At 39.5% G+C, this 16,966-nt stretch overlaps 1 protein-coding gene across 1 annotated transcript in view; it reads right to left on the bottom strand.

Annotated features, from left to right (window-relative positions):
- Positions 1-16,966, bottom strand: part of ADCY2 (adenylate cyclase 2) — a 433,375-nt gene that overhangs the window by 205,703 nt on the left and 210,706 nt on the right. The window contains exon 4 of the mRNA XM_079915962.1: positions 16,256-16,405. Within this exon, the coding sequence (XP_079772088.1) occupies positions 16,256-16,405 (150 nt within the window). The remainder of the gene's footprint in view (positions 1-16,255; positions 16,406-16,966) is intronic.

Below are 16,966 nucleotides of genomic sequence, written 5' to 3'. Positions count from 1 at the left end.
CAACCTGACTGGACTAACTAACTCACCCATTTTACAGATGAGGCAACCAAAGACCAGAAAGGTTACACAACTTTCCCTGAGTCATGCAGGTATCAAGGGGTGTCAAAGGATTCAAAATCAAGAATGAGGAAACAGAACCATGCTTACAACAATTACACAATACTGCCTCTCAGCAAACAGTTCAAAGAACAGCTGTTAAGGACACTGTATTTTTAACCACGTCAGTGTGTTTACATGTTCAGCTTTGCCCTGATACTAACTGTGCCTTTCAAGGATTAATATGACATGAATCTGATGAGGGCAGGGTGCAGGAAAAACCAAAAGAGGTGGCAGTGGGGATGTCAAATATAAAAGACACAGCAGAGCAATTGTTGTTTGGGGATATTCAAAGGAGAAAGCACAGACAAAGTGTGTGTGGTCTGGGTTAAAATGGGGTTCGGACATTCTGAGTATGTGGTATTAATGAAAAATGCATCTAGAACCCAGGAAAAGATGGAGGCAGAATTAATGCATTGAGAGCCATCAATCCAGACAGAATGACTGAAAATGTGTGATGAGCTGAAAACTGACCAAGACAAATATGGAGAAAAGATGTCTCTGTGCAGAGTCCTTACAAACATGTGTGTGTGCTTGGTGGGAAAGAGTGTCTACCAAAAATGTGGAGAGAGAGAAAAAAGTTAGGGATCCCAAGTGGTACCAGGTAACGGGAACCAAGAGAGAAGGTTTTTGTTTTTCCCTCCAAAAATATTTTTTTCCAAAAAAATATTGTCAACAAAAGTCAACACTGCAGAAACTTAGGATGCAAATACCTTTAAATTTAGCAAGTGTTTTCAGCTGAACAGTGAGCTTTGATAGCAGTTGGGTAGTGAACTTAGGAAGTGGGTAAAAAGGAAAGAGAAACAAAGAGCGGTCCCTACTTTCTCAAGAAGTTTAGTGGTGAGTGAAACGGAACAAGAATGAAGTCACTCGTGAGATATCTAAGCAAATATAACTTTTTCTTAGTTTATGCATTAATTTCAAAATAAGAGAAACCGGAACATTTATTAGCAAAGAAACACATAGATATGTGTTATTGGGACCACTTCGATAAAAAGCAATTACAATGTTAAAATGTTGGTGCATATTCTAAAATGTTCACAAAATACGTTAGAAATAAAGCAGACACCTTACAAATCATAATAAAAAGGAAAGGACATACAAAATAGGATGACGTTACTATAAAAAAAGATTAGGAAACAGCACTCAGTATCAGGAGACAGAATGAGAGAAGCTAGATATGGTGTAACCATTATGATGACAAATGCAAATGGTCTATATTTATCGCTCTAAAGTCAAACATAAGTTTAGATTTAAAAGCAAAATCAAAATGCCATGGCTTAAAAAAGAAATGTTTAAGGAGGTAGAAAAACTAAAAACACTTTAAAAAATTTGTGTATTTAATTGTGAAAGACAAAATGATGGACATTTCCTGTAATCACAGGCACCAAGAAAACTGCCCCACAGAACAATGTCATTCAGTGTAGTATTGGAAGCTCTTGATACCAGAAAGTGTAAAAAAATTAAACAGTTTGAAAGTGATTATCATATCAGGAAGAAAGCACTATTAGAGTAAATAGAGAATTTCCTGAGGGTCTGGTTACAAGATAAACACACATCCCAACAATATACTGTTACAATATACAGCATACTGTTCATAGACAGACAAAAGTCATGCTGAAAAGAAAATAACCTCTTCACAGGAACCTATAAAAATTTCAGAATGAACTTATTAAGACTGTGTGGGATCTCTGCAGAGAAAACATTAAAAGCTTTGCTGACTGAGTTAATGATACAATTTGTAAATAGAGAAATCCAACATTTCCGAATGGGAAAGTTATAGGAATATATTTAAGAACCTGAAAAAAGTGATACCCCCCAGTCTATGCAGAAAAATAAAAGGCGAAAAATAAATCACAGAAAATTCTAATTAAAATGTAAATAAAAAGGAAGGGTGCTGGTAATCTTGTGAGATACAGCAAATACCGCAAAAAAAAAAATTGCATTATAAAGGTTGAATGTAGAAAGAGAAGGGCGGGGGGAGAGAGACAGCACAGGATACACAGATGTGTCTTGACACATCTGGAGTGTCATAGTACGTGTCCTTGCCTACTCCATGCAGGCAACTGTACCAGGCTCTAAGAATACAAAGAAAAATAATGAAATAATAGACAGCCCTGCCACCAAAGGATTCACAGTCAGGTTTCAGGATGGCAGGAGCGGGCCCCAGGTAGGCCTCTGGAAATGAACCCCAGAGTCACTTCGTCTGGTGGTAAACTCCCGGGCAGCTGCCAAGATGGCGGCCACATTTTGAGACCCAGTGACCTGTGGATGGGAAAGGCCATTAGCAGGAGCCTGGGCAAGGACACCTTCACACGTGCCACCTTTTGCATCATGTGAGTGGGTTTTGTGTTTTGTTTTAATGCACTTTTCTTCCTCCAACCATTGGATCTTGTCCCTGAGCGACAAAGATTTCACACGACAAAGCTTGTCCAAGGAATGGCCATTTCTTTCAGGGCTGAGATGCCTGCGTGGCCTGCAGGCCTTAGATTCCATCAGATTGGCCTGAGTCAATGATAAAATATTCCTGTTCTTATTCTACACTACTCCTCTAGAAAATTAAGTCATCTGGCACACAAGGCGCCAGAAAGGAGCCTAAAACAGGACTGGAAACAACAACAAAGAAAATTCCATTCTGAGGCCAAACATTATTCCCTGGACTCTGGTCATTTGGAATCTGGCTAATCAAGATGTGCAGGGGTCCGTGGACAATAGTAAGAAAATCTCAATGTATCTGCTGCTGCCTTTTCATGCTGAATCTTAAGAGGTGGCTGAAGCTGCCATCTACTGCTCTTTGTGCTTTTCAATTCAAATAATTCTGTGGCTTGTGGATGGATTTTTATCTTCAGGTGAAATGCCTAGCCTTGCTTTTCCCTAACGAGAATAATGCTTTTAGTAAAACTGTGAAGCCTTGAGACTTTTACACTCTGTGTAGCGATCCTCCCAGGAATACGGTTATAACGGCACATTCATTGATATGTAATCTTTTTTTTTTTGCAAAGAGGATGAAGTATTTTTCCTTTAACATTGAGGCTTATGGTTTCATTTTAATGGGTTTCTAAAACATAGTTAACCCAAGTTGAGGCTTGAGTTTTTGTCTTAATTCATCCTCTTTACTTTACCCATAGGCCTCCCAACGTTTTTGTTCCCTTTCATGGTTTCCATGTTGTTACTATTTGCCTATTTACAAAAAACTCTTTTTCATTGTTTCTATTTGGGTTCAAAACTTTCCAGGTGCTATTAGAACACGAGCCAGCATACACATGAGCCAGCTGTGATTATTTGTAACTGTAATCCAGGAACTGAGTTGCCTTTCTAGAAAAATCAATCAATCCCTCTGCCCATCCCTTCCTGAGAATGATTCAATGATTCAGAATAAAGAAAGACATGTTGGGAAACTATGTAATATAATACAGCAGAAACTATTAATAGCTTAAAATGTACTGCCAGAGATGCCACAGTAAGCATGTAAGACAACATCGGTTTCCATCTTGAGTAAAGAAAGTCTTGACCAAACAAACTGCTCCGCATTTTTGGCTCCCCTTTCCTGCTACACATGTCAAAGGAGCCGTCAAAACTCATAGCATGCCCTTCCTCACCTCCCGTTCAATTTAACCCCTCTGCCCGGCGACCGCCATGCTGCCAAGACCATTGGTCACTTCTTCACGCTCTGCCCTCTGCGACTCAGCATTTGACTAAGTTGACTGCTATCCCCCTAAACTTCCTTTTTTGGCTTCTACTGAACCACACTTTCTGGCTTTTCTCTCATGTAATGGGTGATCTTTCTCAGTGAATGGCTAACTCTTTACCCTCTATCTCTTTTCAAATATTGGTACGCTTTGGGGGTTTGGCCTGGGTCATTTTTGTCTTTTCTAACCCTAATCTCTCCCTGGGGGTTCTCATTTCATCCTTTGAATACGAACTATATGCTGATGTCTTCCAAATTTACATTTTCAGCTCCCGATTTCATTTACAACTGCCAGCTAGGTATCTCCTCTGGGACACACAATAGGTATCTCAAACTTAACTGTTCAAAACTCAACTCGTGATTTCTACTCCACCCCCTGATAAGTATTGTTCCCAAAGACTTTGATATCTAAGAAGTGGCACACCAACCATGATCCAGTTGCTGGAATTCAAACTTAGGCATCTCTCTTGATTATTTTCTTTTCTTCTCACCCAACATTTAATCCAACAGTAATCCCTACTGGTTTCATTTCAAAATAGGTCCTGAATCTGTCCACTCTGATGCAAGCTGCTCTTAGCTCAGGTCTGGACTACTGCCATAGCTTGTAATGGGTCACCCTGCTAACCCTCCTTCCTCCTCCAATCCATCAAAAAGATACATGCACCCTTATGTTCACAGCAGCACTATTCACAATGGCTAAGGCATGGAAGCAACCTAAATGCCCATAGACAGGTGAATAGATAAAGAAGATGTGGTACATGTATACAGTGGAATACTACTCAGCCATAAAAAAGAATGAAATAATGCCATTTTCAGCAACACAGATGGACCTAGCGATTATCAAACTAAGTGAAATAAGTCAGAGAAAGACAAATATATGCTATCACTTATATGTGGAATCTAAAAGATGATACAAATGAACTTATTTACAAAACAGAAACAGACTCACAGACATAGCAAACAGACTGTGGTTGCCAAGGGGGAGGCGGTGGGGGTGAGGGATGGATTGGGAGTTTGGGATTAGCAGATGCAAACTATTATATATAGGATGGATAAACAAGGTCCTACTGTATAGCACAGGGAACTATGTTCAATATCCTGTGATAAACCATCATGGGAAAGAATATAGAAAAAGAATGTATATATACGTATAACTGAATCACTTTGCTGTACAGCAGAAATTAACACAACATTGTAAATCAACTATATTTCAAAAAATAAAAATAAAAAGAATGTTAGCCAGTTCACATCACTGTCTTATTTAAAACCCTTCGGTGACTTCCCACTCCACGTATAATAAACTCCCAAGTCCTTAACACACCTTGTGAGGCCCAGTGTGGGGTCTGGTATCTGACTGCTGTCTCCTTCCCTCTTCTCTTCTCATTCCCAATGATCCCACTGACCTTTATGCTCCTCAAACAGGCCAATCAGGGTCCTAAGTCTAGACCTTTGTAGGCCCACTCCTTCTGCTGAGAGCATTTCTCATCACGTCATCATAGGGCTGCATATTCCTGTGATTCATGTTGCAACTCAACTGTCACATCCCCAGAGAAGCCCCCCTGACTGGCCTCTCCAATGCACCACTCTACCTACCCCACTAAGCTTTGTCACATTATCTTTTTGTATCTTCTCATGAAAATTCTGCCTTCTGACAGTTATGATCTGTCTCCTGCCATTCAAAGGTAAGCCCAAAGACAACAGGGGCCTTTAGTCTTCTACTAAGATACTACTCTATTCCCTGGGTTAATCCCCTGGCACATAACAGATAATCGAAGAAAAAACTGTGAAATAGAAGTTTAGATACATAAGAGGGACTTCCATAGTCTTCATAATCCTGTATTTAATAGAAGAATATATGTAAAAACCCTATTTTAATTTAGTAGTTTATGCACAGGTTTATATGCACGTCATTACCTCTAATATTCCTCATATTTCATTCCTGAGTGTATCATAAAGTCCTACATTCTTTCACATTTATGGAAAACACAGGTTTGGGGGAGGAATTTTCACATCCAAAAACATACATATATTAAATGGCCAATAACAGACCAAAGGATTCTTCTTGAGAAGCACAAGAACAAAATTTCCTAAAACTCTGAGGATACTCAGACAACTTAAAAAGGGAAAACTCCAAAGAATAACACCTTCTGAAAATATATATGCATTAACAAAATTCTAAAGCTCCTAACTCATAGTTTTCAATTTGTTATAAACATTGGGGAGTGCCTTGATTCAGCAGGCACAGCCCTAATGCGATGGGAGGTGTTTTTATCTGTGACTATGCTTATGGCGATAGACTCTTAAACACACATTCAATAACTTTAACATTTTGAAATCAGCCCCATGCTGGTGAGCCCAAAATGCCTTTTTTCCCCATTAACAGGTATGCTGGACTATCTCTGACTACGTTTTCAGGAAGAAAACTATGATTGCAATCACAGAAGATCTGACATTTGACTGATTTTGGAGTAGGGCACACATTTTCTCCTGTGTGTGACAAATACCAGAAGAATGGTTACTGCAGCCAGAAGGACTGATTCTGGAACTCTTTTTTATTGGGTTTGTTTTACTCATATCAAATGATGTTGAACTTACTTGAGTCTTTCCATTACATTATCCTTTTCCTATTATACAATCTTGCAAGCATCAAACTACTGCGTCACAGGCTATAAAAAATAAGCTGTCTCCAAGAAAAACTGAAAACTTTCAGAAGCCAAAAATATCAAAACCGGATGCTCTCCTGAGGGTGCATCTTCTGTTTTTTGTTTGTTTGTTTGTTTTTGTTGTTGTTTTTTTGTGTGTGCGTGCTTCTCTAGTATTATCGACAAACATTAGCTTGGGATAAACTGCAGCAATATAAATGTTCCCCAGGTGTTTCTCCAATAAGACAGGTGAGTGGCTTCCTCACAATGGACATTAGATTGGGGTTTTGCTCAAGGGTCTTACAGGGAGGAAACTTCTGGAGGTTTTATTTTACCATTTATCTTTTCTCCTGTCATGATATAAATAGGCATTTGCATACATTGCTTGATTAATTATTGTAACCATACTTTATTTTTTTCCTTTAGAACAGGATGTCTAACTTTTTTTTTTTTTTAGGATGTCTAACTTTTTAAAGAATAAACACTGATGCTATTTTCAGCTCCTATTACTAATCTCCTGAAGTGATGCTCTTCATTAGGCATCAAGATTTGACATTGTTTCCAATGGTCTTCCTCCTCTTTCCCCTTGATCTTTGATCTACAGCTGTTGATTCCTCCTTAAAGGAGCCAGAGTACACGTTCACAGCATGGCCTTCATTGTAGTCTTTGAAAATATGTAGTGTTCTCATCCATTCTAACTAAAGAAATCATCAGAAAATATTGCAGGCTTGATGATTTGAGGGTTACTCATATATTTTTTCTGGAATTGATTTTCATTTCCCATTTATAAGCTCCTATAAGCATCATGGCATAAACTGTAACATCCCAAAATATCTTGCCCTGGTGTTTCTCAATGATACATAATATCTGATTTTTGAGAGAATTTAAGCAATCAATAGTATACAATGCCATGTAAACTCTTAAAGCAATTCTCTTTTTTTAAAATTTTATTTTATTTTATTTTTATTTTAACATCTTTATTGGAGTGTAATTGCTTTACAATGGTGTGTTAGTTTCTGCTTTATAACAAAATGAATCAGTTATACATATACATATGTTCCCATATCTCTTCCCTCTTGCGTCTCCCTCCCTCCCACCCTCCCTATCCCACCCCTCCAGACGGTCACAAAGCACCGCTGATATCCCTGTGCTATGCAGCTGATATCCCTGTGCTATGCAGCTGCTTCCCACTAGCTATCTACCTTACGTTTGGTAGTGTATATATGTCCATGCCTTCTTTAAGTTCATTTTGATGCATTCGAATGGCAAACACTGGGAAGAGAACTCGCATGAAATCTCAACTCTTCATTTTTTCAACTTCCAAGCAAAACATAAGTGTTACCTTCTACATCATTCGATCTTTCACTAGTGAGTGGTGAGAAAAAGTGGTGACTTACATAAACTATGTCCTTTCCATCGAGGGACTGATACCAAGAGAAAAAATTGTAATTCATCACTTAATGAAATGGAAACAAGTGGCCACCAAGAATGATACAAGTTATGACTCCATCAAGGAAGAGATACCAAAGAAAAAAAACGACACAAGTGATTATTAAATAAAACAGAAAAAAAGTGGATAGGGTGGGAGAAAAGTTTAACTCATAACCTTTGAGGTTGCAAGTTGGGGTCAGCCTATCTGAACCAAACTGTATGTACCGTGTGATGTTTTGTGTTTCTCATCTTCTGCTGTCTCCGCTGGCTGCACGATCCTACCCAAAGATCATGGAATAACATTTATACTGAAACTTGCTGCTTTCATTCTTCAGGAACTGCAGTGCGAAAGTCTCACTCGCTTGAACTCTTCTTGGGCTCTCAATGCCCAATTAGGTTTTTATCAAGAAGCATTACTTGATTTGCATTTCTCTAATGATTAATGATATTGAGCATCCTTTCATGTGTTTGTTGGCAATCTGCATATCTTCTTTGGAGAAACGTCTATTTAGGTCTTCTGCCCATTTCTGGATTGGGTTGTTTGTTTTTTCATATTGAGCTGCATGAGCTGCTTGTATGTTTTGGAGATTAATCCTTTGTCAGTTGCTTCATTTGCAAATATTTTCTCCCATTCTGAGGGTTGTCTTTGGGTCTTGTTTATGCTTTCCTTCGCTGTGCAAAAGCTTTTAAGTTTCATTAGGTCCCATTTGTTTATTTTTGTTTTTATTTCCATTTCTCTAGGAGGTGGGTCAAAAAGGATCTTGCTGTGATTTATGTCATAGAGTGTTCTGCCTATGTTTTCCTCTAAGAGTTTGAAGGTGTCTGGCCTAACATTTAGGTCTTTAATCCATTTTGAGTTTATTTTTGTGTATGGTGTTAGGGAGTGTTCTAATTTCATTCTTTTACATGTACCTGTCCAGTTTTCCCAGCACCACTTATTGAAGAGGCTGTCTTTTCTCCACTGTATAATCTTGCCTCCTTTATCAAAGATAAGGTGACCACATGTGCATGGGTTTATCTCTGGGCTTTCTATTCTGTTCCATTGATCTATATTTCTGTTTTTGTGCCAGTACCATACTGTCACGATTACTGTAGCTTTGTAGTATAGTCTGAAGTCAGGGAGCCTGATTCCTCCAGCTCCGTTTTCCTTTCTCAAGATATCTTTGGGTATTTGGGGTCTTTTGTGTTTCCAAACAAATTGTGAAATTTTTTTTTCTAGTTCTGTGAAAAATACCAGTGGTAGTTTGATAAGGATTGCATTGAATCTGTAGATTGCTTTGGGTAGTATAGTCATTTTCACAATGTTGATTCTTCCAATCCAAGAACATGGTATATCTCTCCATCTATTTGTATCATCTTTAATTTCTTTCATCAGTGTCTTATAATTTTCTGCATACAGGTCTTTTGTCTCCTTAGGTAGGTTTATTCCTAGATATTTTATTCTTTTTGTTGCAGTGGTAAATGGGAGTGTTTTCTTAATTTCAGATTTTTCATCATTAGTGTATAGGAATGTCAGAGATTTCTGTGAATTAATTTTGTATCCTGCTACTTTACCAAATTAATTGATTAGCTCTAGTAGTTTTCTGGTAGCATCTTTAGGATTCTCTATGTATAGGATCATGTCATCTGCAAACAGTGACAGCTTTACTTCTTCTTTTCCAATTTGGATTCCTTTTATTTCTTTTTCTTCTCTGATTGCTGTGGCTAAAACTTCCAAAACTATGTTGAATAAGAGTGGTGAGAGTGAGCAACCTTGTCTTGTTCCTGATCTTAGTGGAAATGGTTTCAGTTTTTCAGCATTGAGGATGATGTTGGCTGTGGGTTTGTCATATATGGCCTTTATTATGTTGAGGAAAGTTCCCTCTATGCTTACTTTCTGGAGGGTTTTTATCATAAATGGGTGCTGATCATTAGAGAAATGCAAATCAAAACTACAATGAGATATCATCTCACACCAGTCAGAATGGCCATCATCAAAAAATCTACAAACAATAAATGCTGGAGAGGGTGTGGAGAAAAGGGAGCCCTCTTGCACTGTTGGTGGGAATATAAATTGATACAGCCACTATGGAGAACAGTACAGAGGTTCCTTAAAAACTACGAATAGAACTACCATACAACACAGCAATCCCACTACTGGGCATATACCCTGAGAAAACCATAATTCAAAAAGAGTCATGTACCAAAATGTTCATTGCAGCTCTATTTACAATAGCCAGGACATGGAAGCAACCTAAGTGTCCATCGACAGATGAATGGATAAAGAAGATGTGGCACATATATACAATGGAATATTACTCAGTCATTTAAAGGAATGATACTGAGTTATTTGTAGTGAGGTGGATGGACCTAGAGACTGTCATACAGAGTGAAGTAAGTCAGAAAGAGAAAAACAAATACCATATGCTAACACATATATATGGAATCAAAAAAAAGAAATAAGTGGTCAGAAGAACCTAGGGGCAAGACAGGAATAAAGATGCAGACCTACTAGAGAATGGACTTGAGGATACGGGGAGTGGGAAGGGTAAGCTGTGACAAAGCGAGAGAGTGGCATGGACATATATACACTACCAAACATAAGGTAGATAGCTAGTGGGAAGCAGCCACATAACACAGGGAGATCAGCTCGGTGCTTTGTGACCACCTAGAGTGGTGGGATAGGGAGAGTGGGAGGGAGGCAGATGCAAGAGGGAAGAGATATGTGGACATATGTATATGTATAACTGATTCACTTTGTTATAAAGCAGAAACTAACACACCATTGTAAAGCAATTATACTCCAATAAAGATGTGAAAAAAAAAAAGAGGCATTGCTGTGAGATGCTTCACTCTGGACTCCATGTACCAACTCAGATGCAGACAGACAACTGGGGGAAATGCAGAGTCATGCCGTGTGAGCAGCAATGTCTATTCTGCTCGTGAAAAGTAGACTTCCGAACGTGGTGAGATGGGACTGTTAAGAGTGTTGGCAAGATTCCCCATGTGTTCTAGCAGACAAAGCAGAACATTTCTCTGTTCAATCTGTTTGCTTCAAGGAAGAAGGGAACTTATTATGGAGGGCATTCAGGAGATGGCACAGCCGGCATCAATCACTACCCACCCCCCTCGCTCCGCCTCAGCACGGTCAGTGGCTTGGCCAGGGTGGCAGCTGATTTCTGTTGCTTAAGTTAGTGTGTTAAGTCATGAGAGTTCAATGCAAGACCAGCTACTCATTACTTTCTTAACAGGATACCCTTCTGGATGCTGGAAAGACTGTTTCTTAAATGTGGCAAGAGATCAAGTAGAAGAACTTCCATCAGAGGAAAAGAAGTTAGGAAATTTGACCAAGGTCACACTGAAAGATGACGTACGTAACCAGGATTCAGCTCAGGTGGCCTCCAGGGTCCACTACAGAATGGAAACCAAGGCACAGACAGATTTAACACTGCGGCTTCTTGAGGAAATGATCTTTCATGTAACTTCCTAACAGTCTCATGGACAATATGTTCTTATCAGGGCAATGCATTACCTAAGGATAAGCCAGGTAAATGTTTGCTATTGTCTTATGCTTTCTTATGTATCTAGTAATAGCAATAACACAGTTAACTAAAAAAAGTCCTTTATGACTGGGAAAAATCTCTATCCTCAGAGATCACTCCAAACAACCTAGGCAGAACCAACATGAGAGGCAGAAATAACAACACTTACTAGCTGAGTGACCTTGGACAAGTAACTTGACAACTACTTTGTTTGTTTTAAGTGGGAAAAAGGACTTAAATCATAGAGTTGATATATAAGTTAAGAAGACAGGGTAGTAGGCTAAATAATGAACCTGCAAAGATGACCCTGTTCTAATCCCTGGAACCTGTATGTTACCTTACATGGCAAACCCAGAACTCTGCAGATGTAATTAAATTAAGGACCTCGAGATGGGGAGATTTTCCTGGATTATCCTTATGGGAGGCAGGAGGGTTAGTGAAAGAGAAGCAAGAAGATGCAAGGGCAGAATCAGAGATTAGACAGGAGGGTTGGAGAGACAGACAGAGAGATCGGAAAATTCTATGCTGCTGAATTTGAGGATGGAAGAAGGGGCTAGGACCCAAGGAATGCAGGCAGGCTCTAGAAGCTTGAAAAGGTAACTAAACAGATTCTCCCCTCAAAGCCTACAGAAGGAGCCCGCCCTGCCAATACCCCGACCAAACTCACGAGACTGATTTTGGACTTCTGGTCTCCAGAACTGTACCATAGTGAATCTGTTCTGTTTTAAGCCACTGCATTTGTGGTCATCTGCTACAACAGCAACAGGAAACTGATAAAACAGTATATGTAAAAGAACTGAATAGACAACCTGGCACGTTATGAGGACTCAGAGAAATATCTGTTCCTTCTTTTTCCTTTTCCCTCATGAAAAGGGACCAAATTTTAGCATCCCAAATCTACAGCAACTCCATCTACACTTTACCTCTCATCATAAATGATTCATGCAATACATTCGGTAGTGCCCTAATATTACCTGCTATCATATTAGGATAAACATGGGTACATTTATTATCTACCCAACCGTGGACACAAAAGGACCACTTATTTGCTCCATTGAAATCTGAAGAGAAGAAACACACTTTTGCCCGAGAGACCAGAAGCCTACTGGTTCACTAACGGCCCCCATGGTGGGCTACAGATCCAGGAATAACATGGGGTCCACACCTCACTTGACTAGTATTCCCCCTCCACTGAAACACATATTGTGTCATATTCAATCCACAGGATGGCTCCAGAGGAAGGTAGACCATATGAAGGTTCTTTGAATTACATTACTTTCAAACAAAGACAACATATAAATTGAAGAGTGTTTATTTTCTTTCTATAAAAAAAGCAAATCCAGTTTGCAGTCCTACAGAGGCAACATTTATTTCAACTGCCCAGGCAGTTAAGAGAAAGGGTTCCTGTTTTGCTCTGAATCCAGCTCTCATCAATTCTTGAGAGTCTATTACACACTCCAAGGAGAAACACCTGCTTGATAAAGAGCCTCTATGGCACTGACATGGTACACAAGAAATGGCTTTTACTGCATGATGTGAAACTTAAGACAAAAGTCAAAACTCACCATTTTCAGGCCCCAAAGGTGGCCTCAAGGCTAATGCGATGCATTAGTTTTCCCAGTTAGTAAAAAAAATATATATATGATTTTTAGTGTTTATCCATGAGGGCACTTTTAGGGCAAGAATACGACTCTGAGAAAATCTCTGCTAACATTTTTCATTCCCTTCTCTCTCCAACTCTTATAGCACAAATACTACTTTATTCAAACATGATTTTTAATCTCAAGAAATTCATCTCATTTGCATCTAGGAAAAATAGCACAAAATTTGAAGAAAAGAAAGTACAGAGTTGAGCAATTTTGAAAAGATTTCAGAATCCCTAGCTACTTCCCAGTAATATCAACTATTTGTAGACCCCAGGGCGGTTGCAGAAGGGACAGCTTCCTGGGCTCACAGGACATTTGCCTTCCTCCCCAAGGATTAAGGACGACAGGGGGCTGAAGCTGTGAAAGAGGCCCAGTAACTATGCAAGACGGCAGCCCTCAGTCTCTGGGAGTGTCAACTCACTCTGCGGCAACTGCAGATATAACATTAAAATGGATGGTATCGATTTTAACCAAATGGTGGCTGAAACAAATCATCTTGTAGCTGCTCAGCACACACCCCTACCCTGAATGAAGCCCTTTGAAGGACACTATTGTTTGTCCTAGTGACTGTGGATAAAGCAAAAATGGTTTGTGGTATATTCAATATCTCGTAATAACCTACAATGGAAAAGAATCTGAAAAAGTATTACATATATATATCTGAATCTTTGCTGTACATCTGTACATCTGAAACACCTATATATTTAGATATATAGAGATATGGATATATAGAGAACATGCATAGAATATATATATAATATATAACATACATATAACATATATAGGTATCTATATAGATCTATATAAATATAGCTATAAATATCTGAACCACTTTTCTGTACATCAGAAACTAACACAACATTGTAAATCAACTATACTTCAATATTTTTTTTTTAAAACTGGTTTGTGGTAACGGGTGGAGAGGAAGTGGCATGTGGAATCCTTGCACCTTAATTTGGTTTGTGGCCACACCAGGCCTTATGGTCTCTGAGACTGCTCCTCTGTGTGAAGGATACCTAGATTGCCACTGGCCAATTTTTATTTTTTTTCCTTAAATCTGTACGATCACACCTTACTGATTTTATTAACTATGGAAAATTTTCATTCCCATTTAATTACATGCTGGTCTGAAAAAAAAAAAAAACTATAAACATTTATTCTATTCTAGAAACATATTTTCCAAAATCCAAACAAGAAAACTACTACATTACAGGCCCAAGACCTTGAGAGCTGACTCCCAAGTTTGGTAGCAAAATACATGTGTGATGTCCAATTATATTTTATTAAATATCTTTAGTATAAGTTCTTTGCCTTCAAAGTGTCCCTTTTCTCTTTCCTTATTTTAAAAAGGATCATTGGCTCCTTTTCATAAACTTGTAAGTGGACGCCCTTATAATACCTCGCACGATGGTCCCATAAAGTCTGTAGCACGAGGTGTGCCTCACTGGTCTAGTTCTGGAGCCAAGGACGGTCAAAGCATGGCCCTTCCTGACCACTTGGATGACACCTGGTCCTGGTTGCTCAAGGTCTCTTCAGGGCAGGAAGCAGTGCAGACCAGGTCAGCAGTCTGACTTACCACTCTGTCAAATCTGTACTATAAACATTAGGTTATATAAACCCTCAACTTGGAATTTCAGGTCTTCCTGACCTTGGTGCAAGTGATGGAAAAGAAAGTTAAATATGACTGCCAGGACCAACCTGATCCAGTCACTGCTGTTTGAAAAAGGACACCATCTCTCCCAAAACATCTGACCTCTGTAGAGGGAACAATCGTGAACACTAAGTGCTGTGTGTTGAATCTATGGACTTTTCTAGAACCCAGATTTGAACTATTACTGAACATGGATAAATGTACAGTATATGAAGATATACCAGTTAACAGACCCACGTCAACAACTGTCTATTTCTCTTAATGTGGAACACAGAGTTTGATATACATAGGGACCAAATAATTAAACATTAATATCTGAATACTTTTGCTACACATGTTGTAACACAAATTTTTTTTTTAAAAAACAAACTGGGAGATTTGCTAATACCAGTGGGAAAGCAATATTTACAGCCACATCGCAGTACCTTGAATCATGCCTGCCACAAACTAGATGCTCAGTCAATATTTGTTGAATGACAAACAGACCTCCCTGTTTTCCAAAAGGAATCCAATTACTATTCATAGGTCCATACACAAATAAAAGTCTAGTGTCAATATTTAAAGGATTTTTTTTGCTCACCACCATAATACATTTTGATGAACTTATATAAAATGGACTAACTCGATACAACTTAACAAATAATAATAACACATCTTCTATGTGCCAAATACTGATGAATGTGCTCAGAGAGGGGTTCACAGAGAGTCATGCCAACCATCACCTTTATAGATGGAAACTGGGTTCCTGTGGAAATACACAAACCCAAGTGAAAAAAAAAAAACAACAAAACTATTCATATGGATATTCCACCATGACCTGAAGTTAAGCATGTCAAGATCAGGACCCCTTCCTGGTTTCCCCTCCAAAGCATATCTGCTTCACCAGCTTGCCACCATCCTGGATGAGACCACATGGATCCTAGCTGGCTTTGCTTCCCACATCTCCTACTATCTCCACTTCCTATTTTTGCAGTGCTTCATCAGAGCCTATGTATTTCCCTGATGTATGTTTCCATGCATCACCCACATCGAACACTGCAGGACAGCCCTCGACACTATAACAACTAGTTCCCTACCAGACCTTCCCTCCCAATTCCAATCACCTCCCTCAAGGATGAGCTCAATCACCCCAGCCCACTTCATCATTTCGTCCCATCCCACCACAGGTGGAAAACAGGCCCTATACGAAGTGCTATTGACGACACAGGCAGATTTCAGGTGGGGCACACTCTTGCCACAGAGAAATATGCTTTCACCCAAAATGAGTGTCTTAATAAAGTGTCACTGTAATAATAATCATTATCATTATTATTTGAATGGTGGTTGATGTGGCTGTCAGCACGTGGGTGATCCTGGGGTTGCTGGGTCTGAGTCTGACGATGCCATCTCTGCTTGTTGGTTCATGATTCAATCTACCCAGCACACCTCCTGAGGCTGGGCAGGCAGGGCAACCAGATAGCTACTCTGGTTTCCTTCTGATGCCCGTGAGCAGATGAACTGCACACTCGACATTAGCAGTGACAACATCATTTCAACAATGTCTCAAATAACGTGGACGTAAGATTGAACATGCATTTTACCTGCTGACGCTTTTCAAATTCCAACTTGATCCGGGACTTGATGCAATTGCAAGTGTCCTGATACGTCTGCTGCAGAGCAAGTTCCATGAGGTGCTTATGGTACGCCCCGGCCAGGTTCCCGCAGATGAAGATGATCACGTTGGCCAGGATCTGAGGACACAAAAAGCCACTCAGTAGGGAGACCGTTTATCATTCGAGAACAGAACAACACCGCAATGCACGTGAGCAGCAGTCTTCAAAGAGATGACTCTGCCTGAGGTTAATTTTATTTCTGTTCCCGAACTAACATTTTTATTTACTTAACAGAAAAGGATTCCACCCCCTTCTTGGATCCGTGCCCTCTGACAGGTCACTTTGCTGCCCCTCCCTTGTCTCTGGGCTCAGCCATGTGATTCGCTACAGCTAATGCAATGTGGGTGGGAGTAACTGAGTGCCAGATCCAGCCCAGGTTTAGAAGGCCTGGTGTGTTCTGGGTGACACTCTTGTGTCTCATCAGGAAAAGACTAGCCCGCTGGTCCTGGGAAGATGAGAAACTCATGGAACAGAGACACTCAGCCAACCGATAGTCCACTATTGAGGCCACTGGGATTTCATGGTTGTCATACAGCATTACTGTGGTACTCGATGATACAGGCTGTATTCACTGAGCCTGGAGAAGTTATATTCCCCATTATTTACTGTTTATATAGGAATATAGGAACCTTTCAAACC

Source organism: Stenella coeruleoalba, assembly GCF_951394435.1.
Source record: "Stenella coeruleoalba genome assembly, chromosome: 3".
In the NCBI taxonomy this organism is placed as follows: Eukaryota; Metazoa; Chordata; class Mammalia; order Artiodactyla; family Delphinidae; genus Stenella; species Stenella coeruleoalba.
This window is presented reverse-complemented; position numbering and strand designations above follow the sequence as displayed.